General features: G+C 42.6%; 1 protein-coding gene across 1 annotated transcript in view; it reads right to left on the bottom strand.

The window, feature by feature from the left end:
- The window catches only part of QSOX1 (quiescin sulfhydryl oxidase 1), a 58052-nt gene that overhangs the window by 20660 nt on the left and 9837 nt on the right, over positions 1-27555 (bottom strand). Inside the window, exons 2-6 of the mRNA XM_044677058.1 lie at positions 21959-22059; positions 10447-10495; positions 8185-8290; positions 3360-3450; positions 998-1143 (exon numbers count right to left, since the gene is read on the bottom strand). Coding sequence (XP_044532993.1) covers positions 998-1143; positions 3360-3450; positions 8185-8290; positions 10447-10495; positions 21959-22059 — 493 coding nt within the window. The remainder of the gene's footprint in view (positions 1-997; positions 1144-3359; positions 3451-8184; positions 8291-10446; positions 10496-21958; positions 22060-27555) is intronic.

Raw genomic sequence — 27555 nt, 5'->3', positions numbered from 1 at the left:
GGACACCAATGGTGTCGGTTCTCTGGCAACTTACCCACTTCAGGAGGAAGAAGAAACCAGGAGGAAGGCTTTTAAAAGGAGAGATTCCCCAACCCGAGAGAGAGAAATTGAGAGTGAAGCCCAGTGGCAGGGGAGCTGGCATCAAGAAGCCATCACTTTCCGCCCTGCTTTCACGACCCGATGTTTCTCGATGAGCAGATGGCTGGGAGATGGCATCGTCACAAGCAATTTTCCCCTCCACCAACTCTATAGCAAGGAAACAATAACGCTGCTCTCTGCCAGTGCTGGCATCGTCTGAGCCAGCCCAGAAGGCTAAACCCCCTTCCTTCCCCTCTCTGCCATTCACACCGTCCTTCCTCACTGCAAACACCACCAGCGAGGTCTACAGAGGCAGATCAGACTCAGGAGAAACAGAGTGTCGGGGAAAGAGCTCTATTACCTCTCTGTAAAGGAACAGGATGGCACCACTCACTCCACCCCCCACCCCACGAGATCCCTTCCAGAGGCAACCTGAGGCCCAGGTTTTGTGTCTCTGCCCTTCCATGCTCTTCCCTACACTGCTAGCCTGACATCCATCATCCATTGAGGGGAGGAAGGCACCATCTGGCCCCTATTTAACGTGCTATTCAGCAGTGGGCTCTGCCAGAGGGGCCCGGTGCTGGGCTCATTGTTCTCTGCCAGCTTTTCGGAACTGGCTATTGTCTGATTTCTAATGAACTTTTCTGCAATTAGGAAACCAAAGGGAGGGAGGGTCAGGCACATTTGGTTCCTTGCCAAGTTAGCAAGTTTGCCAATGTGTCTGCCCACTAGCACCATGGATGGGGACAAGCTTCAGAGTTGTGATGGGCTAGATCACCTCTGCAAAGCACAACAGAAAGGGACTAGACTTCTGGTCCTTGGCACAGCTGGTCATTGGTGCCTTCTTTGTGCAGGAAAAGGGGGTGGAGATTGAATTGGTAAGGGGGAAGGGGTGGGGGTCGGCTGATGAAGCACTCACACGGGGACCCTGGATCTGGAGCCATTTCTGGTCAGCAGGTAGCAAGAAGGGAAGACGGTGACATCAAATTTCTTTACTATTTCCTCCTGTTCATCCAAGACCCTGCGCACTTTGATGCCGTGGTACTGAGACAGGTCCAGTTCCACCTGCAAAGATCAATGGATCTGTTGAAGGGATAGGCATTAGACAAAATGAGCTGGGGGACAGTAAATCTCTAGCTCCAAAGCTCCCGGGATGACAGCTCGAAGGGACCTCAGCAACCATCTAGTCTATCTCTCATTTTATAAAAGAGAGAATTGAGGCCCAGTTTTGATCACTTGATTATGATGATTTGAACTCGAGACCTCTGACTCCAAACCAGTTCGCAGGACTAGATGGTTCCAGCTATAATTAACCTAAAGCTTCTAAGACCTTTCACTTCATGACCACTGCCATGAGTAACACCAACCAGGAAACCCACAGACCAATTATCCTATACTCCTCCCCACTTGAAAACTGGGGAAAAAAACAACCCTTTAAAAGCAGTGCCCTTTGACACACCCTGCCACCATTTCCTGTGGTTACCTTCTGGCCTACTGTCGTGTCAAGGGGCCGAGGGATGGTCCAGGGGCTGGGGCCATTGGCCTTTCACCTGGCAGTGAGCATAGGTGCCCAGAGCCCATATCGCCTTTTCCCCATCCCTGCTGTTCCTACACCTTTAGGGTCATCTTCCTCAGCTCAGTCTACCCAGCAGCCAGTGACTGCACAGAATTTTTCAACTTAACTACAAATTTTCAATGAAGGGAATCACTCAGTGTCAACAATTAGAGGCTCATAGCTTTGGAGGTAGAAGGCATCTCTGAGGTCATCTTCCTCATTTTACACATAGGGCAACTGAGGTCCAGTGAAATAAAGGTCACACAGGTAATAAGAGCCAGGAGTAGAACTGGGGCTTCAGAGTCTAAATCCACCACTCTTTGCATTATGCAGCAACAGAATTCTCTTTTCCCTTTTCCCCTATTTCTTTTGGGTTCTCTGGGGGTGGATCTGGAAACCTCACCCAAGGCACCAGCCCATTCAGCCTCTGAATATTAAATTAGTTCATGAATAACAAGGGCTATAAAGACTATACAAGAATCAATGAGAGAGGGGAGGTAAGTGGCACTCTGGATAGAATGCAGAGTCTGAAGTCAGGAAGACCCAAGTTCAAATCTAGCGTCAGACATTTATTAGTTATGGAAGCCTGGGCTAGTCACTTAACCCTGTTTGCCTCGGTTTTCTCATCTGTAAAATTAGCTGAAGAACAAAATGGCAAACCACTCCAGTATCTTTGTCAAGAAAAGTCCAAAAAGGGGTCAGGAAGAGTAAGACATGACTGAAAAACAGCTAAACAATGAGAGAGGAGAGAAGAGAAGGGAAAAGAAGAGGAGAGGACAGGACAGGAGATGAGAGGACAAGAGAGGAGAGGAGAGGACAAGAGAGGACAGGAGAGGAGAGGACAGGACAGGAGAGGAGAGGACAAGAGAGGAGAGGAGAGGACAAGAGAGGAGAGGAGAGGACAGGACAGGACAGGACAGGACAGGAGAGACAGGAGAGGACAGGACAGGAGAGGACAGGACAGGAGAGGACAGGACAGGAGAAGAAGGACAGGACAGGACAGGACAGGAGAGACAGGAGAGGACAGGACAGGAGAGGACAGGAGAAGACAGGAGAGGACAGGACAGGAGAGACAGGAGAGGAGAGGACAGGAGAGGACAGGAGAGACAGGAGAGGAGAGGACAGGAGAGGACAGGAGAGAAGTGATATGTTGAAAAACACCCGCTGGGTACCATGTTCTCAGGCAATGCTCTAAGGCTCTGAGTTTCAGAACAAGTGCCAGACTGCATTGGTAGAAGGAATTTCTTACCAGGAGTTTCTTAATACTAATAAATATATAAATAAATATATAAAATAAATTAAAATAAATAATACTAATAAAACCACAGGTCTGGTCTCCTTTCTCCCCACTGCCCCCTGCAAAATCTGAAGCCCTGGATTCCAGTCCCAGCTATGCTGCTTGTTTTTTATGTGACCTTAGGTAAGTCGGGTCACCGGGCCTCAGTTTCCTCATCTATAAAATGAGGGCATTGGGAAAGCTGCTTTTTAAAATCCATTCCTTTTCTATGATTCTGTAGCATAGAGGAGGGTTACAAGGTAACTGATGCCAACAGTTCATGCAGTACCTGTCTCTTCCAGCAGGTGTCCCCACAGTGAAAGGAGCTGATTCTACTCCAACTCCCTTCACCACTCACAAAAAAAAAAAAAAAGGAAAAAAACCCAAATGGCAACAAGTGCCATCTTTCCATTCCAGCCTTGTTCCCCAGGGGGTGACAGGTGGCCTTACCTCCCTGCCCACATAGGAGTCTTTCTTCTCAAAGATCAGAGCCAGGTAGTCATCGGGGTTTCTCGAGAAGAAATAAATAATCTCCTCCGACCTAAAAGAGATAACATGGGCTGTAGCCACTGGAAAGAGGTGCCAATGCTCATGCCAAGAACAGCTGACTCCCCATGTGTGTATGAGACAACCACGATGACACAAGACTCCGAGAATGGCCATAAAAACCTCCCTGATGATCCTCCCCAAGGGCCCTGCCAGAGGCATCCTTTGCCAGCCCATCCCAGGCTTCTCAAGCATGGGGAAGAGGAGACAAGCATTCATAGAGAAGTGCCTACTGTGTGCCAGGCACTGTCCTAGGCTCTTTCTGCTAAGATCTTCTTACTAAGATTTACTGAGATTACCTCTTTTTTCTTTTTTTTTTTTAAATTCTTACTTTCTGTCTTAGTAAGAACTCAAGAATTTAGTAAGACAGAAGGGCAAAAAGGGGTTTGAACCCAGGTCCTCTTGACTCCAGGCTGGGTGCTCTATCCACCATATACGTATTCTTATACTAATATTAATTTCATTTGAGCGTCTTCACAACCCTGTGAAGTAGGTGCTATTTTATAGCTGAGGAAACTGAGGCAAATGTGCCCATGATCACACAGCCAGGAAGTGACTGAGGTCAGATCTGAATTCAAGTTTTCCTGATTTCAGGTGCAGTTCTCTATCCACTAGGTCACCAGTCACTGGTAGATATCAGAAGGGGAAAAAGGAAAATGGGCATTTTGGTCCTTAGTGGGAAGGGGCTGAGCCCTTACTCTCAAAGCCTTTGGGATTGGCTCTGATCACACAACAATGCCTCTCCACCTCCTTTTGGAGAGTCAAGGATTCAGCTCTCTTGGAGCCTTCAGAGGACAGATGATGAAACTTGTTATCTAACTCCTGACAGAGAGGTGGTGGACTCAGGGTGCAGAATCAAGCATACGTTATTAGGCATGGCCAATGCAGGCATTTGCTTTGCTTAACTATGCATGTTCATTACAAGGGTTTTCTTTTTCTTTTTCTTTTCCGATGGGGACATGGGAGAGAGTAAAAGCAAATATTTATAAATCAGGAGAAGGTTCAAATCAAAAGAAACTGGATATGAGAGGAAGAAGTAAAACCAATTAGAAGAGTTAATTCATTCGGTCAGAATTTGGGATTCAGTTTTTTAAAAAAGGGAAGGATATCTACCATCCAGCATGTCTGGTTTTAGGTCCATCCCATGAATGGGGTGTGCTGTGTACTCAGTTAGCAAAAGACATCAAAAGATCTTGAGATGTGGGCCTCATATAATTAAAAAGAGGCATCATGGAAGGGCAGAGACGGAAGGGACTTCATCTGGTCCAACTGCATTTTGCAGATGAGGACACACATGCCTTGGACAAAAGTCGAAATGGAAAATCATACCAAAAGACTGATCACCAGGGGAAGGAAAGATATGATTGTAGAAAAAAGCTACAAATGTTCATAAAAACTTTTAAGCAAAAAAGATTTGATTTAGAAGAACTGATTTTAGAAGATGCCTAATTTTAACCATGAAAAAAAATTTTTTTCTAAAAAATAAAAGAAAAAAATTTTTAAAAATTAAAAAAAGAAGATGCCTAATTTATAAGATAATTTATAATTAGCATTGATGATGGCCACATGAGCTTAGAGGAATCTTGGTGAACACATGGATGGTGGAAGAGGAAAAGGAAAATATTGGAAGGAGTTAGAGTCACTCTTTTCAGCAAGGTGCTGGAGGATGGGGTCACCTCGTAAAGCTAATACCTGAGAACTTCAATTCAAGTTAGTTTCAGTAATATAAGCACCAGGCAATATGTGATACATTAGGGTAACTAGGTGGCATAGTGGATAGAGGGGTAGAGCCTAAAGCCTGGAAGGCTCATCTTCTTGAGTTCAAATCTGGCCTTAGACATTTACTAGCCATGTGACCCTGGGCAAATTGCTTAACTTTGTTTGCCTCAGTTTCCTCATCTGTAAAATGAGCTGGAGAAGGAAATGGAAAATCACCCCAGTATCTCTGCCAAGAAAACCCCCAAGGGGTCAAGAAGAGTCTAAACAACAGCAAACATCCAAGAGGTTGTTGTAGATATAGTGAAAAATGAAACCGCCTCTCTCCTCTCATATTCTATGTAGGGGAATGCCACAGCCAGCGCAATTTCATTTCAACCCCACACAAACCAGTATAACAGTAGGTCCTACTGTTCCTTATCCATTCATACCCAGAAGTCTCCTTCAATAGGCAGTAAACTTTCTCCCCTGTTGATATCCCAACCTCCCACCCCCCAAATAATTTAAACAGATCACCTAGCAAGTAGGTCTGGACTTTTTTGGACAGGCTAGACTTTTTTTGTCATAGACTTTCTCCCAGAAGCCTCAGAAGAGCCCTCAGAACTGAAAATATATGTGTGTGTAGGGACAGCTAAATAGCACAGTGGAGAAAGCACCAGGTCTAGAGTCAGGAGGTCCCAAGTTCAAATCTGGCCTCAGATACTTCCTGGCTGTGTGCCCCTGGGCAAGTCACTTAACCCCAAATTGCCTAGTCCTTATGGCAATTATTTGATTCTAAGACAGAAATTAACAGTTTAAAAATGTGTGTGTGTGTATGTTGGAGTGTAGTAGGGGGAATATATGTATGTCTATACAACATGAACAAAAATGAATTCCCTGAATTTGTGGAAGTGAGAAACGTGGATCCTCAGCTCTGCTCTCTCCCTTCCAGTCTCAGTTCCAGGGTTCCCTCTACAAGAGGCCTTTCCTGATCCCCCTCTGGAAGTTAATTCTTCCCTCTTGGCCCCATACTACTTTAGACTGATTTTCTATAAATTTTGTTATTCCTTGCAGTAAAACATAAGCTTCTTGAGAGTTTAGAGATGTTCTGTTTTTGTCATTGTACTCCTGGTGCCTGGCATTTAGCAGGTACCTAATAAATCCTGGTTGAGTTTAATCGAAGTAGCTATGGGGAGAGCATAGGTAGTTTCCTGGAGAAACGACAATAGCCCTGTTATCAGAATCCCGAGGACATGTTGCATTCTTTTGGTTTGTTTTTTTTTTACTTTCTATCTCACAATCAATACTAAGTATCAATCCCAAAGCAGAAGAGTGGTCAGGGCTAGGCAATGGGGGTTAAGTGACTTGCCCAGGGTCACACAGCTCAAAAGGGCCAGTTTTAAACCCAAGAACCTCTTGTCTCCAGGCCTGAAACTCTTATCTACTGTGCTACCTAGCTGCCCCTAATTATTGAGTTCTAATCTTGTTCACTCATGCCCTAGAATGAGACCTCTGGGGTCTCTTGTCTGTAAAAATAATCCAAAGTTCTCCTGGAAGAGAACTATAGGGAACTAGTAATTAATGAATGTAAAGTGCTTTTAAGTCATAAATTAATATGCATTTGAGGTAATAGGTAGTTCACTTAATCCTGCCAGCTCAGAATGGATCTGCAGCGTCTCCATCAATCTCTGATAATTAAGACTTGGCTCTACTTTCCTGGGACCACAGAGATAGCATAGAAACCTGTCTCAATCCCCCTTGGACCAAGCCCTGATGCTGCCAATCCTTTGGGAAAGCCTGGGCAAGAGAGATATACCACCTATTTTCCTGTAAGACAATCCCCCAATAAAACCAGGCTGACTATCAGAGAGAGGATTCATCAGGGACTCTAAAGGACAATGGATACCATGTGATAAACTCTGCCCCTCCCAAAACAGTTAACAGTCAGTCTACAAACATTTATTAAGGGGCAGTTAGGCGGCTCAGTGGATAGAGAGCCAGGTCTAGAGAAAAGAGGTTCCGGCCTCAAATCTGGCCTCAGACACATCCTAGCTGTGTGACCCTGGGCAAGTCACTTAACCCCAATTACCTAGCCTTACCTAGCCTTTACTGCTCTTCTGCCTTGGAACTAAGACTTAGCATTGAGGTAAGGACTTAAAAAAAAACACACATTTATTAAATGCTTACTACGTGTCAGGCACTTTGCTGAGTTTGGGAAGCAAAAGGCTTCCTTCCCAAGGAACAGGGCAGTGGTATTCTCTCTTTCTTTGTCCTTCAAGGGTATTGCCCTAGCAGATTCCCTCTTCCCATATCTGACCAAATAAATTTCCTGGATCCCAAATCATTTTAACTGTTTCTCTCCCATCCCCTAGCAGAGTGCTCAGCACACAGCATGCCTTTGATAAATAGGATCTCAGCATTTAAGACTTGAAGGAACCTTAGAAGTCATCTGTCATTTTACAGATGTTTGTTGAATGAATACATAGATGGATGGATGGCTGAATGAATCATGTGAAAACTTGGTGAATATACAGTAAGACCTACTAAAGACTTGCCAAGAAAAGAGTGAAGAATTACTGAGATCTGCAGGCATCCCAACCTCCTTCTCCTCTACCCCATCTCTATCATAGGGAAGTCTGTCTGTGGCTCTCAGCCCCTCAGACTTCTCATCTGGAACAGCATTTGGCCAAGAGGCTAACAGAGGCCACTAATTCTATTTGGGGGGTGGGGGTGGGGGTGAGAAGGGGAGAGAGGGACAAGTAAAAAACAAAACAAAACAAAACAAAAACGAACCCTGGGAAATTCCTCCATAATAGTCAGGGCTCTGGTGAATGTTTATTTTTATAGAACAAGAGGCAGAAAAAGATTTGTGAGATTTGGGTAAATATATGCCCACCCTGTAGAGGAGGACCAGCCCGGGGGAGACCACAAGAGTCACAGAGCAGTACCACTTGCCTTGCCTTGAGCCATCCCCATTCTCCCACCCATTCTGGCTTTGTGAATAGGATAACATCAGCAAGTAGAACCCAAATACCTGATTGGTGCCAATGGGGGACAAGATGGGGGCCACCGTCCACCACGATGTGACTCCAGGCCATCAATGAGCATCTGTTGAAGATCTTCAACGCTTTTCCCAAATACTGCAGAAGAATTGGACAGTTGGAGAAATTAACTCCAGAATACCAATCTTCAGTAGAAGAGATCAGGGAAATGCCTCATGACCTCATCCCACCCAATCTTTCCAGCCTTAAAGCACATTTACTTCCCTGCTTGTATGCTGTGGTCTAGCCAAAAATGGCCTTCTTCCTCTTCTTCACAAACAACACTCCATCACCCACCTCTATCCCTTTGCAGTGGCTGTGATATTCAGGTGTAGAATGTACTCCCTCCTCACCACTGCCTCTTGGAATCCCTTTTTTGTTTGTTAACTCTTGTTGAATAATACCTTCTACATCAGGGATTCTAAGTCTGAGGTCTGTAAACTAGATTTTAAACATATTTTGATAACTACATTTCATTTCAGTTGGTTTCCTTTGTAATTTTATTTCATACATTTAAAAATATTCTGAGGAGTGGCTAGGTGGCTTGGTGAATAGAGAGCCAAGCCTAGAGTTGGAAGGACCTAGGTTCATATCTGGCCTCAGATTCCTAGCTGTGTGGCCCTGGGCAAGTCACTTAACTCCAAATGCCTAGCCCTTACTGCTCTTCTGCCTTAGGACCAATATTTAGTCTTGATTCTAAGGCAGAAGGTAAAGGTTTTCTATAGGCTTCACCAGACTATCAAAAGGATCCAAAATAATAAAAAAAAGGTTAAAAACCCCTGCTTGACATGAAGTCTTTCCTGATTCTCCCAGTTACAAGTACCAACCCTTCCCCAAATTTCCCTTAGGTCTACATTTTTTGTATAACATATTTCTGCATATGTTCTCTTACCCAACAGAACACAAGTTTCCCAAGGACAGGAGCTCTTTCACTTCTACCTTTTTATCCTTAGCACTTAAAATACTGTCTGATGCCTAGCAGATGATTGATGAAGACTTGTTGATTGAAGGGAACTTGTACTAAGCAGACTCCTTGCTAGACTTAGAAACCTCCAAAGAATTCTTTGGCTGACTGGGCTAGCAGTGACCTTCACTATTGCCCCAATGAGGGGAGAAGATACATGCCCATGGCTTTCCCAGCATCAGAAGTGTTGGGTTACTTCTTCATAAAAGGTCATAGAGCCATCGGGCCCTTGACTTGGGTCACAATGACCTAAACTCTTATGACTTGGGCCATAGAGGTCTAAACCAAATAAGGAGATCCCTAAATCTTGGAGGAACTTCAATCCATTCCTCAGAAAGCAAGAAGAGTGGGGAATGCCTACTTCCCACTCAGCATCAAAGAAATTATGCCTTTCTTTAGGAAGAAAAACCCTCCTTACTTAAAGGATACTCTGGGATTGCTTATCATTTGAGTACCAGGAACTTATTCTAGCAAGAGAGTCCCTTCTTATATCTGAGGATGGAACAAAAAAATCCAGAGTCTTTTCAGGGACAGATCTCCCTGCCAGTGACCGCCATGCTATCTGGGAAGGACACCTCCTCTAGGCTAATGAGAATTTGATCTTTGATGCCCCCTCTCTTACCCTATTTGAAACTTTATTGTTTGAATTCTTCAAAGGACAACTCTAGGGACATTTAGGTGGCTCAGTGGATTAAGAGCCAGACCTGGAGACAGAAGGGCCAGGGTTCTGTAACGGGGTGGTTTAGGGAATAGGATAAAATGGATTAGATTGGGCCAGTAACAGTTCAAGTCTGACTGACGTCAGCAAGTCACAATCCCCATTGCCTAGTCCTTACCATTCTTCTGCCTTGGAACCAATACATAGTATTGATTCCAAGATGGAAGATTAGGGTTTAAAAAAAAAAAAAAGAACAATTCTCCACATGCCTGGGGGCTATACTGTCATCACCACAAAGAAAGACAGTGATATGAGTAGGAGAAAGGGTAGGAGAGCAGAAAAGAGCATTGGAAATTCCTGACCAGGTTGGACAGATTTAAGAAGATGCCAAAGGGGTGGGGAGGTATAACTAGGCAACTCAATGGATTGAGAGCCAAGCCTAGAGGCAGGAGGTCCTGGGTTCAAGTGTGACCTCAGATACTTCCTAGCTATAGCATCCTGGACAAGTCACTTAATTCCCATTGCCTAGTCCTTACCATTCTTCTGCCTTTAAACCAATATACAGTATTGATTCCAACATAGAAATTACCAGTTTAAAAAAAAAAAAGAAAAGAAAAAGCTACAGATACATACCTGACATCTCTTTTCCAGTAGAAGAGTTATTTGAGTAGGCTTTAAAAAACTGAAAGCAAAAACACAAAACACTCATGATTTAGTACCACATTAGACTCTGGCATCTTCCATTACCCCAACACTCTCCAATAAGAAAATCACTATTTTACATTTACACATGAGTTTGTGGTTTATAAAGTGTCTTCACAAACACTATATCATTAAAACCCTGTGAGGTACAAAGATTATTATACCCATCTTCCAGCAGAGGAAACTAAGAGAGGTCAAACTATTTGCCTAAGATCACACAGAAAAGTAAATGAGGCAAAACCTGAACCCAGTTTCTCAGGAAAGGATCCAAGGATACATTTATTCCACCCTCCTCGTCACACAGATGAGGAAGCCAGGTGAGATAAGTGCTTTGCTCAAGGTAATCTAGGTGGTAAGGGACAGGGGTGAGACTTGAACCATATTCCTTTCACCTTGAATCCAGGACTGTTTTCAGGATTGTTATCACTCCAAATCTAGTGTTTTGTGACGTACTTGGGTTGACAAACATGGGTATTAGCTTTCATTCCTTATCAGAGTTCCCTACAAAGTGGACTAAGTAAAATTCCATGATGCTGAACTTAAGTTCCACTTCTTCCTTAAACACACACACACACACACACACACACACACACACACACACACACCATCACTACCACTACCACTATATATGGGTCACCCTACAGATCACGGAACAAAATGGGAACCTTCCCTTGGAGTAGTCTAACCACCCCAGTTTCGTTCCTTGCCCTCAGAAAACCAGATTAGAAAACTCAAATTTCTCTCTATCCAGCTGCCATGGACTCAGGTAAAGAGTAGTGCCAAGAGCCAACGCATAAAGTGGACAGTTGGTCAACAATATGAGTGAGAAGGCAACAGAAGAGTGGAGAAGACTCCAACTCAGTGCCAGGAAACAAAGATGTATCAATATAACACATGTCTTCCAACTTTGTGCTTGTCCAATAGCGACTTATTCATCCCTATGTTCTCTTGGTATGAGAGGAAAACATTAATAATACCTTGCCAGAGGGTCAAGTAGTTTCTCTGGCTTCTGTCAATCTCTCTCTGCCCTAAAGAGAAGATATGATAGTATGTGGAGAGTTATGGAGACCATGGCAGAGGGTATGAAAGCCAAGAAGGAGTGAGCTGGGTTAGGGGAGCAATCAGGAAGGGACCTCTTCCCAAGGGATGGTCTGGGAAACTGTCTTCTATACCCTTGCTGTAGCTTGTTTTTTGCTTTAGTGTTCTTTAGTGATATTGCCTGTGGTATGAGGCACAGAGCACAAGCTATACCCACCTTCCCACTTTCCTGGCTGCCAGCCCTGCCTTCTAGACAGCATCTTTGCAATCCAGGCAAAGATCTCCATGTTATGGGACCTAACATTTCCCCTGATGCCCTGGTGGATTTTTGGTCAGACAATTAATAGAATCTCCTATTAAGAAGCAAATGATACTTACTACCTTCCACCAGGAATAAAGTTTGAATAGAGCTAGAGAACCACAACTCTGAAAAGTAGCCAGGGGAATCTAACCACCAAGCCCTCATCCTCTTGTACTCAAGATCTTTTCACTACTTTTCTGAAATCAGCAGTGTCAAACCTGAGCTCCCTTATCCTCACACTTGAAAATCTCTGTTCTCAACCTTCCTCTATTCCTTTACTCTTATCTTTCAGGAAGAAAGGCATTTAATTTTTTTAAAAAATCAATCCTTCTGCCTATATGCTTGATGTAATCTCCTTCTGTCTCCTTTAGTCTTAAAAAAAAACAATGATATCTTTTGCTTTTACATCATTCATTTCTAAATATATCCCTATGCCATTCCCTCCCTAGAGAACCTTCCCTTGTTACAAGAAGAGAGGGGGGAAAAGAGAAAGAAAAAAATCTGGTTAGCCAAATTGAACAGCAAATTAACTGAATCTGATAGTATATGCATTGTTCCATTCCCATAGTCTCTCACATTTACAAAGAAGGGAAGGAGGTGTATTTTATATTGTCTTTAGGGACTGGCTTGGTCATTATAATTACATAGTAGTTCATTTCTTTTTCTTGTTTGTTTGTTTTTTTCCCATTTACACTCCAGTAGTCATTGTATACACTGTTTTCCTGGTTTTGATTACTTTACTTTGTATCAATTCATAAAAGTCTTTCCCTGCTGCTCTAGATTCCTTGACTTATACTAGTATTAGGAGTTTCCTCATCTGAGAATTCCCTATACTAACGATATCATAAGTCCAGTTCTTATCCTCATTCCCCCTATGCAAAAGACTCTCCAGATTTAGGAAGACCTAATGAATCGCCCAAGTTCCATTCCTGAATGGTCAACTGCCTATTAGACATTTTCAATTGGATGTCCTATAACTATATTCGATCAATCCAAAATGGTACTCATCATATTTGCCCCCCAACCTTCTCTTCTTCCTAACTTTTTTTTCCTCAAAGATCTCCACCATCCTTCCAGCCACCCATGTACTCGACCCTGGAATTATCCTGAATGCCTAGATTCCTCCCTCCACCCACAATGCCTCATCCCATCATTTCTAACTTAACATCTCCCAAATCCATCCCTTTCTCTCCAATCATATAGCTACCACCCTAGTTCTAGTCCTTTCACTATCCCAGTCATCCTCTTCCCAAAATCCATAATTTTTTAATCTTACTTTAGGCTCTCATCACTCTGGACTAGCAGTAGCAGTGGGCTACTATGACCTCCCATGAACTACTACAGTACCACCTTAACTGTTCTTCCAACTCCAATTTTGTACTGCCTTCACCATCCTATTCACTGTTATCAGATTAATCTCCCTAATATCCAGATCTGATCAGGTCAATCTCCTAACCAAAAGACTGAAATGTCTCCCTCTATATATTATACTTACCAAATAAAGAAACTCATTTGCTTGGTGTTCAAATATCTTTATGCTCTGTTCTCAGCCAACCTTTCCAGGTCTATCCCTACTAGTCCCCACATGGACTATATTTTAACTAAGCTAGATTTTTCACCATTCTTGGAGCACATCCTTTACTTCCTCACTCCTACTGCCTTTGCTCAAGATGTTCACTCTAAATCCTAAATCCTTCAAGACCTAGTTTAAATGTTACCTCCTAGGGATCCCTCTGAATGCACATAATCTCTCCCTTCTGAGTTCCCAAAACATTTTTTGATACACACACATATATACATATATTTATGTGTATACATGAGACATATTTAAAAGCCCAAATCATAACCCATTTTATTACTATGTATTATAATTATATATATTATGTATTTGTATTATTTATTCTTTCTCTAATTAGATTATAATCTCCTTGAAGCCAAAGGGTTTTGTCTTACTTACCTCTGTATTCCCCCATTCTGTGCTTTACACTTAAGAAGGTACACAACAAGAAACTAAGGAGGTGACCATCTACTGAGGAATAGCTAAACAAATCATGGTATACAAATATCATGAAATAAGAAACGATGAAATGAGATGAGAGAAAAATAGGAAGACCTGTATGAACTGATGCAGAGGTAAAGGGTAATGAGAATAAGCCAGGAAAACAATTTCTACAATAATATAAAGAAAAACATCTTGAAAGATGTGAGGACTCCAGGGAATTGAAGATAAAGCATGATCCCTACCTCCTGACAAAAAGGTAATGGAATCCAGATGCAAAATGAGACATATAATTTTGGACATAGTCAAGTCAGGAATTTGCTTGACTTGAGGCTCATACAGTTAGAATTGTCTTCTTTTTTGTTAAACTGAGGGAGAGGTAGGGGAGGAAATAATTTGTTAATGAAAAAACTAAATTTAAAAAGGTAGGTAATATTTATTGAATTGAAAAGAAGAGTCCTTCTGCCCCTCCTTGTCACTATTTCCATAACTGGCCAACAAAGCAGCCATTTCCTTTAATCATCACTAAGAGCCAAAGTGAAAATATTTTTAGAGTCAAGCCAAGCTGCATTTTTGTTTCCAGGTTAAAGCACTTATTGTCGTTCAGGGGAGGTGTGCACCGCCTGAGGGAAACTACCTTGCCATCTTGCAAACGGATAATTAAGACTTTAGGAATAAGTATTGTTCTTCTCAGAAAAGGGCTGCTTTCTTTTCCAATTTCATCACCTCTTGCAAACGAAATATTTTTCTTTTTCTAACCCCCAACCTATCCCCTGGTACTTCCCCCAAGTCGAGCCAACACAATGAACTCTGCCCATGGTAGGCACTTAATAAATGTTTTTTTTTTCTTTTAATTCAGAAAGCACTGAATACTGGCAAGTTCTCCACTATTAATCTGAACAAAAGCTCCTTTTGCAGATTTTTTTTAAAAAGGCTCCATAGATAGGGGTTAGAGCCCTGGGCTTATAAACTAGGGGTCAATTTGAAATCTCACTGGGACCTCCTCATCTTTCTTAATTGAGAAGGAAAACAGTTACTGTAGGGAAAGCACTAAAGTGGAAGTCACCAGACCTAAATCTGAATCCTGACTTTGCTGTTTCTCACCTGTTTGACCTTAGACACTTCTCAGGGTCTCAGTTTCCTCATCTGTAAAATGAAGAAGTTGGACTAAAAAGCCTTAAGTGTCCCATTACATGAACACATGTGAATAAATTAGCTTGGTGCATGTAAGCTCCTTTGAAGTCAAGGATGGTTTTTCATTTTGGAAACGTGCCAAAGTCTCGTCCCCCAACGAGGCTCCTTAAGGGCAAGAGTTCTCTCTCATTGTCTGCATTCCCCTTAGCACCCAGAACAGTACATTGTTCCTATTCAGTTAATATCTGTTTCTGAAATGCTTGTCACCAAAGAGGACCATTTTGGGTCTGGAAGCCTGAAAGGGAAGGTGACAGAAAGAGTGAAGGAGGTGTTCTTCACAGAAGTGAAGGTAAAGGATCGCTGGTCAACCTGACTCTAGGACTCTCATTTTTCTGTCTGCTTTCTTTTCTGGGCAATCCTTTTAGACTCTGGAGACCAAAAGGTCCTCTGCGCTTTTCTTCTTTTGAGGTCTGGGAACTTCCAACAACTGGCCACAACCCGGCTTGACTGGCTGTCAAAGAGCCTGAGTTCCCGGCTCTCCCAAATAAGTCCCATCTGACAAGTTCCCGTCCACATCATTTGGCAAACTGGCCCCTCCCTTCTTTGCTCCCTTTGTTTACCTCCACTTGGGTATCAGCCCTGGGCCTGATGTAAGGCTGACACAGACCTGGAGCCCGCCCTAACAGCCAGGTGTTTGCTAAACAGGCTGGGCCAGGTGGCAGCAGGAGCCCAAAAGGGATAGTGACACAGATGGCAGGAGTGCCCAGGGCTTTGCGTGTCCGTGCCTCAGTCACCGTGACACCACCTTCCTCTCGTCTTACCTAGACATGCCCTTTGGGACACTCAGACTTCCTCATTTTTTGAATGAGCTTGCTAGGAAAGTCCTGTTATGGTAACTCAGCCCAGCCCCATCTCAGATCAGAGCAAGACACGCTCATTGCTACTGTTGATTTTTCATCATCGAGGATAATCCTCGGGAGCCCCAAAGAGCCATCCTTTCCACCTTCCCAATATATCCTCCAATCTCCCCTTGTGTTCCGGGCTTAGAGAAGTCCTACGTGTCACTCAGCACACAGAAACCTGGTTCTCCATGGCCCGTCCCACAACTTTCTACTGGAGCCCAGAAACTAAACAAAGGGTGGATGTCACCGAAAGAAACCACCCACCCACTCTCTGGCTTCCTCCATCACACACCTGTGGCTTTCCCATTTCATTTCAGGTCTGGAAAGTCAGCCAGAGAATCGGAGTTCAAACCCAGGAGAAGGCATCCAGACACAGGATGGAAGATTTAGATAGAAGGATTCTTAGAAATTACTCTCTCGTTTCACAGATGAAAAACCTGCCCAAAGCCACATAGGTGGTAAATATCCGAGGCAGGATTTGAACCCAGGTATCTGTCATTGCCTCCTGCTCCTTGGTTTCTGATTCTAAAGCTTACAGAATAGCAACCAACTGCTCTAGAGAACTAGGGACAGCCAGGTATCATCACAGAGGATAGAGCCTCAGACCTGGAGTTGGGAAGTCCTGGGTTCCAATCTGGCCTCAGGCACTTAGCTATGTGATCCTGGGCAAATCACTTAACCTTCATTGCCTGACCCTTGCCAGTCTTCTGTCTTAGAATTGTTACTAAAGCAGAAGGAAAGAGTTTTCTAAAGAAAAAAGAAGAAAAAAAAAGGATAGAACTAAGTTTGAGGACTTTCTCGTCCAGTAGAGGTGTGGTCTTTTCTAGAGGCAGGGGAATAGATTAGATGATCAACTAGGGTTCCTCCTAATCCCAGGGATTGTGTGAACTGGACCCGCTTTTCTCGTAAATCAGGTGATTAAAGAAGTGACTTAATCCATTTTGACTCCTGAGGAATCAGCTGATGTGTTCAAGGCTGCAGCCCTCAACTGGTAAATTGGCTTTCCAAAAATGCCCAATTTGCTCCCAGAAATGGACTTTGGACCCTGAGGAGGTGATGCCCAGTGAGCCTCTAGATCTCAAAAAAATGGTGTTTTTTTTCTCCAAATACTCTTTTCATCCCACGCTGGCTAGGATGGAAAGCACCTGGTGATAGATGAGTGAGCACTGTACTTGGAGTCCTTCCTACCTTAGGAACAAACATTGGGCCATCAAATCAAATAGCCAAAACTCCAGTCTGTTCTCTGTGAGTGTGGGCACACAGAGCTTTACAGAGAACAGAGATTTAATAAAAGATTGTTGAATTTAATTGGAATGGCTTGAGCCGTCATATCGAGTATTTTGCAAACATAGGGAAAAGAAAAAGAATGCCTCGATTAAAAAACACCTTTTTAAGGAGCATTGAGGCAGCATGCTAGATAGAGTACCAAGCTTGGAGTCGGGAGGACCTGGGTTCAACTCTGGCCTGGAACACTTCCTAGTGGTGTGACCCTGGGCAAGTCCCTTAACCTCAATTGCCTAGCCTTTGCCACTCTTTTGTCTTAGAGTCGATACTAAGAGAGAGCTCAAAAAAAAAAAAAATACCTCCTACAAATACAGGTCAGCATCTTCCCTACAACTTGTAGAGAAGTATTAGAGAATAGGGCACAGAGAAGTTGTGACCTGACCAAGGGAAACCTGACCAAGGGAAACAGAGCCAGGTTATATCAGAGGTGGGACATGGATGCTACCCTCGTCTTTCCAGCTCTGAGACCATCTCTCTCACTACTGTGCCATGTTTTCTTTGAAAAAATATATATAGCGGGTAGCTAGGTGGCTCAGAAGATTGAGAACTGGGTCTAAAGACAGGAGATTTGGGTTCAAATCTGGCCTCAGACACTTCCTAGCTGTGTGACCTGGAAGAGTCACATAACCCCCAATTGCCTAGACTTTACCTCTATTCTGTTTTGAAACTGATACTTAGGTATTGATTCTAAGATGGAAGATAAGGCATATATGTGTGTGTATACATATATATATATTCTTACATAAGAAAGAAAATATTTATATTTTAAAAATTGAGTCAGGAAGATTCATCTTCCTCAGTTCAAATCTGGCTCTAGACACTTACCAGCTACGTGACCCTGGGCAAGTCACTTAACCCTGCCTCAGTTTTCTCATCTGTAAAATGGGCTGGAAAAGGCAATGGCAAACCACTCCAGTATCTTTGCCACGAAAACCCCAACTGGGGTCATGAAGAGTTGGACATGACTGAAAACAACTGAACAACAACATAAAAAATAAAATGAAAAGGTGGCCTCTGACTTCAAATCAGATAAAACTGTTTTGAAAAATCTTCCTCCTTGAGGCAGCAAAGCCTATTGGTTGAATGAGGGACACAGAAATAGCAGTCCAGGACACGGATTCTTAACCCTGGGACAGATCTCAGAGTGTCTGTGAACTTGCATGGGAAAAATATACATCTGTATCTACCAATATAATTGGTTTCCATTGTAATCCTTATTTTGTTTTGTTCATTTAAAAACATTATTAAGAGAAAGGGTTCATAGGTTTCGCCAGAATGCCAAAGGGACTGACAACAATAAAAAATGTTAATTAGGATAATTTTATAAATGAGATGAATTAGAGATCCAGCCAGCTTGATTTCAAAAACTCAGGGGGAAATGATAGCTTTCTTCATGTATTTGAAGGCTGGCACATGGAAGAATTCCTTATTCTGCTTGGCTCCAGAGAGTCAAACTAAAAGCAAAGGATGCCACTGGCAGAGATGATGATTTGGGCTCAATGTAAGGAAAAAATTTCCCCTAAACTGTAAAGGATTACGTGTGTACAGGCTATTATATACAAATATTATTATTTATATAGCCTAAGGGAGCAATAACAACATTGAAGAGGGAGTCTGGTTTTTCAGCACAAATGAAAAATGAGCCCCAAATATTCTTTCTCAAAATGACTCTGGCAGGTTTCAGCTTCTTCCGGTTCCCTAGGCTCATTGGTTACAGTTAAATCTCATGGCTTGTTGTCTTGGGAGATGGGGGTCTGTAGCCCTATGGTGGCCTAAGGCACCAGAGAAGACAGAGTCCTGAGATGAGGGGCTCTAAAAAAATTCAGACACTAAACAATGACTTTAAATGTGGTAGGTGGTTCAGTGGATAGAGTACCAGGTCCAGAGCTAGAAGGACCTGGGTTCAAATATGGCCTCAGATACTTCCTAGCTCTGGGACCCTGGGCAAGTCCCTTAACCCCAGTTGCCTAGCCCTTATCACTCTTCTGCCTTGGAACCAATACTTTTTTCCTATTCTAAGTCAGAAGGTAAGGGTTTGAATTTCCTTTTTAAACATGGTACGTGCCCTTTGACTCTCAAAGCAAGAATTAAAGCCCTCAAAAGACAAAAGGAAAGTCACATGGAGAAGAGCTCAAACAAAAACAAGAACAGAATTTTCCGATCGTTGCTTCCTGAATGAAAAAAAAATATGGTTTTTTTGGGTGAAATCAAAAGGGGAGGGGAGGAGACAAGCAGAGTGGTTCTGGGCTGCATGGGCTCTGAGAATCACTGGGCTTAAAGGCATCCTGTTATTGGAAACCATGCCTTGCCTTTCAATTCCAAATGCATTTCCTGATTAACCTTAGTGGCCAAAGAGGAAACCTCTCTTGCAATAAGTCCTTCTTGGGTCCAAAAGAAACAAGGAAAGCCTATTTATATAAGCAGGGATGGTTGGGGGGGATGTGTAGAAAGTCATTAATTTTTTTTCTCAAATTGAAAGAAAACAATTTAGAGAATAACCAGATAGAAGCTCTGGATGATGGACCACCAGACCTTTAAAGGAATATCACTGTTCTGTGCCTATGAGGAGAATTCCACAGGAGTATCTTAGCTCGCTGGGAAGGTTTTAATTAAATTGTAGATGCCCCAAGGCGGGGGCAGATTGGCTAACAGGATCACTAGAGGGTTCCTGCCAGGGCTGGGCAACCCTCAAGCATAATGGGCCCCTTGCCCAGGATCCTCCCCTCTGCTTTCTCTGGAAGAGAGCTCTTCTTAAACCCTGCAGGTCATGCATTAAGCATGTCCATGAAAGGGGAGGGAGACACACCTGAGGCAAAGTTGAGGATGATGATTTATGAGGTACTTTGAGCAATGCTTAAGCACTTTTCTGGGGGCTGGGTAGGGTAGATAATAGAGGTCTACCTTGCTGTGTTTCCAATTTGATTGATTATGCATACAAAGCTCTTGGCAAACACTACAGAGTTCCAGCAATGTTAGCTATTATCACAATTGTCATCTTAATACTATTATTCTCTTACGGTTAATGTTTTGAGATATTTTGCAAAGGCAGATAAATGACTGTTTTTTGGAACTAAATAAAAGTATTGGGATGGAAGGTCATCTTGCGTAAGTTCAGAGAAGGCAACTTTGGGACAACTCCAGGAGCCTACAGGAGATCCAAGATGAAATGTCATCCTGTTCTCATATGGTTTTGATATCTTCTGATACATCTCCATACTTGGAGAATTTTTCATCTCGTGTAATTTAGAGATTATGGTTACTCAGTACAATGACAGCTACTAAAAATGTTCTTCTCAAATTTTCATAGATAAGTGTTATGCCTGAATGACTGTGGACAGGTTTGGTTTATGTCTGGTTTCTGGATAATTGATGCATTGAATTCCCAAGGAGATTTTGTGGTCTGTATTTATACTACAAGACCTTATCATCTATTAACTTATGAAACGCAATCAACTTCGAATGTATAATTCTGACCACTACGTAATGTCTTGCTATATTTAGTAGACGCTAAGTGTTTGCAACCTATGATATAGCATCGACTTGCTATCATTTCCTTAAATAATCTGCATTATTCCATAAACCTGGGCTGCTCTAGACTAACCTATTTGTAATTTCTGGCGGCAATGACCAGAAACATCCCCATTTCTGTAAACAAAGTCTCACGATTTAGCCATTTGTTCAATGTTGTCTTCTTGACCTATGCTCAAGTTCATGTAGATATTGGCCCCTGGAAGCCTTTTTGAGTCTATTCTCAGATCTTAGATTGGTTTTCTCCAGGCAATATGTTTTGCAAGGCATATTGCCTGGAGGAGATCAAGATGTTTTTAAGTATAGTTTTCATCCAACGGTTCAATTTTATCTTTTAGTTCCAGAACAAAGTCTTCTTTGGTATAAGTTTAGAATTTTATAATCAACATATTATTTGGCTTTGATGTCTTAAGAGGAAATTTCCAAATGTTGTAGAAGCTACCTAATGGGGGGAGGGGGTGTTTGGTTTTTGGCGAAACCGTGTAACTTGATGACATCCTTTTACATGGATGTTTCAAATATTATTATTATTGAAGCTCTTCTGTAGTTTACTGAAAGCATCTTTGGGACAACTTTAGTAGAAGATAGAATGATCATATATCTCATCTCATCCCATTTCACCTTACTGTATTGTTATTATATTATTTGTAGAATATTCACAGGCTCCCTGAGTCTAATGAGACTGATTTCGTGTCCACATAGTTTGACTTCTAAGTCAGATCCAGACCCATCTACTAGGAAAGGAACACTTGTCCTAGAGAGCCACCTCAGGTCTTTAAGCTAAAGGATCCAGGGAAAAGAGCCCTAGCAAGTCACGAGGTCTGACTGGATAAAAGCCTTCCAGATTTGTGACAAAACACTGATCTGGCCAAAAGTTCATCTAGAACTCAGAATAAACAAGCTCAGGTTTCCCTTTGATGCTCAAGGTCGAATCCCTCTTAGATAAGAGATTTTCCTCTTATCAAAATTATTTGCTTTTCCATTTCCAGCAAGCAAAGTCCAAAGGTAACCTTTCTGTTTTCTAGATAAACATCCTACAGGAAAAGAAGCACAGCTCAGAAGGTTTGGGTCTTTGGTCATTGGAGTTCTATTGAATTGAACCAAATACAAGAACATCCAAAGACTCAGAACAGGGTCTGAGGGAGGGATAAGATTGTTAAAAAGTGGTATTTCCATGTCCTACACACAACCAGGCTTCCCTTCTGATATCTCTCCCTCCCTGGGGCGTATCTCGTCCCTCACATTTCAAGATTTTACCTTTACGGTGGGATAGGCAGTGATCCCAAAGTCTCGGCAGATTTCTGAATTCGCTTCATCTGCACAGTCCAAGGCTGCTACATTCAGTACAGGTGTCCAGTCTGAAATGAAAGGAATGGGGTAAGCAGGAGGACCAACAGTGATCAGTCAACTTCACCCATCATATCCTGCCTTCCTGCCACCTCCCCTGGCCCAGAACTGATGAGTAAATTCACTTCTTTAGGACTGAGGTGCAAATAACCTCTGAAGAAGGATCAGTCACTTCACAACTGACTGGTGATAGCGGAGGGATCCCCAAGACTGCTTGGCATGGGGGGAGAAGGGTCCTTGGGCACAAGGGGCAGTAGGACCATATGAATCCTACTGCCTTGTAGTTAAATTATAACTTTATAATAATTAATTCTAATTACTCCACAGTTCTCTGTGGATTTGCAGTAAGAAGGGGGTACTTTAGGTTCATTTCACTTGCATAAAAGTAAGTGAGGTGGAGGGGAGGGGGATATCTGAGGAAGGAAGGGAGAGTAGACAATGTGACTTATCCTGACCCTACAGGGACCGTATAGTTTTCCTTACAGGGACAATCCAAGCACTGGGAAACCATTCTAGATGCATTCATAGAAATCAAGTGAACCAGAGCAAAGGATTGCCATGACAGTCCCCTCTCTGAGAAGTCTAGGGTTCCGATATGAACCAGATTTAGGTTGGTGGAAACAGAAGAAAGGGATACGAATCCCAGGGTTGTGAAGCTCCAGGGTTAGAGACTCTGGAAGTAGACTTGGCAGTTCCAAGTTGGCTGACTGCCTGACTCATCATCCTTAGTTTTCCTTGGGAGGAGCTGCCTGATATCTCCTGTTTCATCAATTCCACCCACCCCCAAGTCCCGGGTGGCCACGGACACTGTCAACAAAGGAATTGCTTGGCAAACAAAAGCAGCTTAGGAAATACTTCATGGCTGATTGGTCAACTGATGAGCTGTAGAGAGAACACATAGTGTGGTAGGCAGACCATGGATCTCTAAGTAAGGACTCCTCGGTCCTGAGCTCATGTCTGGCATTATTCCCTGAGCACCTATGAACCTAGAATTGTGTTAGGTATGGAGGAGAAGGCATAGTCTCTGCCTTCAAGAACTGTATAATCTATTCAAATCTGGACTCAGACACTTCCTAGCTGTGTGACCCTGGGCAAGTCACTTAACCCCCATTGCCTAGCCCTTTCTGCTCTTCTGCCTTGGAACCAATACACAGTATTGACTCCAAGACAGAAGGTAAGGGCTTAAAAAAAAAAAAAGAAAGAAAGAAAAAGAAATGTATAACTTAGCCGGAGAGTCAATAGGCACATATACACACACTCATGTTATGAGATGTAAATTAATGGTATTATGAGATAGATTGAATATTATGGACATTAAAGATTGGAGGAGTTCAGAAGAGAGAGCAGTGAGTTCTGTAGAGGTGAGCAAAGGCTCACCAGTATGGAAGTAGGACATAAGCTAGATATTCAGAGGGGACTCAGAAAGGAATCTCAAGCAAGCGGAGGCAGCATGAACAAAGGAAATGTGGTGGGAATGAACATAACTTGTGTGGGGAAAACCCAGCCTTCCTAGGACCAAAGAATTTGTTATAGGAAATATTGGGACACTGGATCAATAGGGCGGGAGCCAGATTTTGGAGACCCTTCAATGTCAATTTAAAAAAGAGAAACTGGATCCCGTTGGGTAATATGAAATCATGGTAAGTTCTAAAGTAGGGAAAGTGGCAGGCAAGCAGGAGGACTGCTTAAAAAAAAGGCTCAGCTCCCCAGGGACTGGTTCAGAGACCCAAAGCATCAGAAGACTCCAGTAAGGGCTAGAGTAGCAACTCTGGCAGAGGAAGCCATCCATCTAGTGTCCATGAATGCCTGGGGTGGGCAAACAGATGCACCCTGGATCTCTTCTCATACAAAGTAGGGATGAGCACCGAGATTTCAAAAAATGGAGGTTTAAGGAAATCTTTTCACGTTGCCAAAGAGCAGCGGTCTTTTGGGGAAAGGGGAGCAGAGGGCCCTAGATGCACTGATCCAACATGCTCTGGGGTCTCCCCTCCTTCCCTCCAATATAAGTATATTATAGCATTGTGTGAATTAGAAATCTGAAATCACAGCTTCTTCAGGGTCCCTCAGCCCAGCCCAGTTCCATTTCTTCATGACTTGGTATAAAGCATTTTAAGGCTTACAAAGCCTTAAATTCTCTGAGGGAAGCAGCTTATTATATTTATTATTCTCATTTTACAGATAAGGAACCAGAAGATCAGACTTGAGATTTGCCCAAGTAGTAGAGCTGGGATTCAAATCTACCTTCAACTAAGTGATAGAGTAGATAGCATGTTGGAGTCAGAATGACACATTCAAATTCTGTCTTAGATACTTATTTGCTGGGCAAGTCGCTTAATCCTGTTTGCCTCAGTTTCCTCAATGGTAAAGTGGGGATAATAATAGCAATTACCTTCTGGCTTATTGCAAAGATGAAATGTAATTTGCCTGGCACATAGTAGGCACTTAATAAATGTTTATTTCCTTCCTTCCTCTGGCTCCATGACTAGTGAATACTCTCACCATGATATCATGATATCTCTCTTTTTGCTCCTGATCTCATCTAAACAGTCCCATGAAATCTTTATGGTTAGATGACAATTGTATCCTCTAAAGAAAGTTTTAGCTCAAAAGAGAAAAGTCCTCATTCTCAGGGGCCACTAATGGTATGTGACTCCATTCACAAGAGAAATAAGTGAGTATAAAGGAGATACTCCCCACAGGATCTCAGGAGAAACAAAGTAAAGCAACTCACTCTGCCACAGAGCTTTAAGGTTTATAAAGCAATCCATCACAAGTACCCTGTGGAGCAGGTAGAGTGAGAGTTATTATTCCCATTTTTCAGATGAGAAAGCCAAGGCTCAGAGAAATTAAGCAACTAGCCAACCATCACACAGCTGGGAAGCATTTCAAGCCAGGATCATAAGCTAGTGCTCTTTACAATCCACTGTATTGGTCAGAAGGCTTATTAATAACTGTTTAATGGCCAACATTGCCCTGCTGCAAGAGGACTGAGAATAAATCCAAGTAGGTAAGGATAACCTAGGCTAAACTAATTTACGACTCTTTTACTTTCCAATATCCTCCTCCCCAAGAAGACAGATCTTTGCTTTAGAGCAGTGGTTCCCAAACTTTTTTGGCCTACCGCCCCCTTTCCAGAAAAAATATTACTTAGCGCCCCTGGAAATTATGAAACTATTTATTGAACTCAAAATAGAATGTAATACAAAAAAAGTGTGGCCATCACCGCTGCCTAGATTGCTGCAGCACCCACCAGGGGGCGGTGGCGCCCACTTTGGGAATCACTGCTTTAGAGTTACCTTCTAAATCTGGCCAAAATAACAACAATAATAATAGTAGTATTCTAGATGACATTTATATATAGTATTTTAATAATAATATCATCGTAATAATGACAATAAAATAATAGCTAGCATTTATATGGGGCAGCTAGGGAGCCCAGTGGATAAGAGTGCTGGGCTTGGAATCAGTAATATTCATCTTCATGAGTTCAAATCTAGCCTCCGATGCTTCCTAGCTATGTGACCCTGGACAACTCACTTAACCATGATTGCCTCAGTTTTCCCCTCTGTAAAAGGAGCAAGAGAAGGAAATGGCAAACCATGTCAGCATCTTTGCCAAGAAAACCCCAAATGAGGTCAGAAAGAGTCAGACTTGATTGAAAAATGTCTGAACAAGAAAAAATATAGTGCTTTGGGGATTTGTAAAGCCCTTTCCGTATGTCAGCAAGAGAAAGAAAGAAGAGATGTAGCAATTATAAGGAAATCCTAGCTTGCCTTTATCCCTAAATTCTACCCAACCACTATCTCAGTTTCCTCATCTGTACAATGAAGATAAAAATAGCACCTACGTCCCAGGGTTGTCGTGAAGTTCAAATGGGATCATAATAATGAAGCATTTAGCGTGGTTCCTGGCACACAGTAAGTGCTATATAAATGTTAGCTATTATTACCTATTATTATCTGCCTCCTTAGGCAGGGACTAAACTGGCCACATCTGTGGTCACACAGTGGCAGCTTACATTCATCCAAATACCTCCCCTCGCTGGTTTGCAGCAATAATATTTATGGAGCAGCTGTTCACACAGGGCATAGGGTTAGGTCAGGAAGTGAGGCTGGGAACATTTTTGCTCACCAGGAGGCAAACCCATGCTCCTTCCTCTCTTGAGCAATAGCCCATGGATGCCCTGGTCCCTGTGCTGGCAGCTTAAATTGATACCCTGGGCCTTGCTGCAGGGGGAAAGCAGTTGGTTGGGGAGAAGGATACAGCTAATCAGGCAACAGACAAACTAGAAGCTGCTGGTGCCACTTCCAGAGATAGTAACTACAGCCACACAGGGCTGTTGACCATTTTTTGCCATGAACAGAGGACTCTAAAAGGTCTATGGCTCAATGAGTGCCTCCCCAGCCCCCAATTTTTCATAAGTAAAATCAGGTTAAAATGAATATCAAGGACAGATGTGCAGGAAAAAAGTCATAAAAGGGAAACTGGAAGGGCTTCTTTGGAAATAGAGAGGGCTAATCCCATTTAATTCACCCTGGTGGTGAGGGTAACAAGGCAGCTGTGACTCAGTGGTTAAGAGCACTAGGCATGGATCTGGGGTAAGAGCCAGGTCTAGAGCCTCAGACACTTCCCAGCTGTATGACTCTGGACAAGCCACTTAACTCCAATCACCTAGCCCTTACCATTCTTCTGCCTTGAAACCAATACACAGTATTGATTCTGATTTGGAATGTAAGCATTTAAAAAAAAAAAAAAAAAAAAGCGCTGTACCTGGAGTCAGGAAGACCTGAGTTCAAATCTAGCCTCAGATAAGTCTTAGTTGTATGACTCTGGGTAAGTCACTTAACCTCTGATTGCCTGATAAAAGGATCTACTGGATCCACTATAGAAGGAAATGAAATTCTATTCCAGTAGCCTTGCCAAGGGAATCCCATGGGGTCCCAAAGAGTTAGACATGATGAAATAATAATAGGTAAGGGTAAGAGATGTTAAGGAGAACATAAAAGCCATGTATATAAGAGAGGACCCAGTATGATTAAAAACATATGAGCCCTGGAATCAGGAAGACTCAAGTTCAAATCTAGCCTTGGGCAATTTGCTAACTGTGTGACCTTTGGCAAGTCACTTAACCTTGGTTTGCCTCCATTTCCTCATCTATAAAATGAGGAAAATAATAGCACCTATCTCCCAGGACTGGGAGGCTCAAATAAGATAATACTTATAAAGTGCTTTGCACAGTGCCTGGCACGTAATAAGAGTTAGCTATTAGCTATTATTGTTAAGTCACTTAAGTTCTCTGGTATTCACTTCATTCATATATTCAGTCACATCATAGATTTGGATGAGACTTTAGAAATCATTCAGTCCAACCCCTTCCTTTTACAGATGAGAAAACTAAGGATCACAAGGGTGAGCTACTCACTCACCAAACTCCCTCCCAAAATCCTCTGAGCCTTAAACAATAAGGTCCTTGAGGGTAGTTATTACTTTTTGTTTCTCTCTCAGTA

The sequence above is a fragment of the Gracilinanus agilis genome, chromosome 4 (assembly GCF_016433145.1).
Source record: "Gracilinanus agilis isolate LMUSP501 chromosome 4, AgileGrace, whole genome shotgun sequence".
Lineage (NCBI taxonomy): Eukaryota > Metazoa > Chordata > Mammalia > Didelphimorphia > Didelphidae > Gracilinanus > Gracilinanus agilis.
This window is presented reverse-complemented; position numbering and strand designations above follow the sequence as displayed.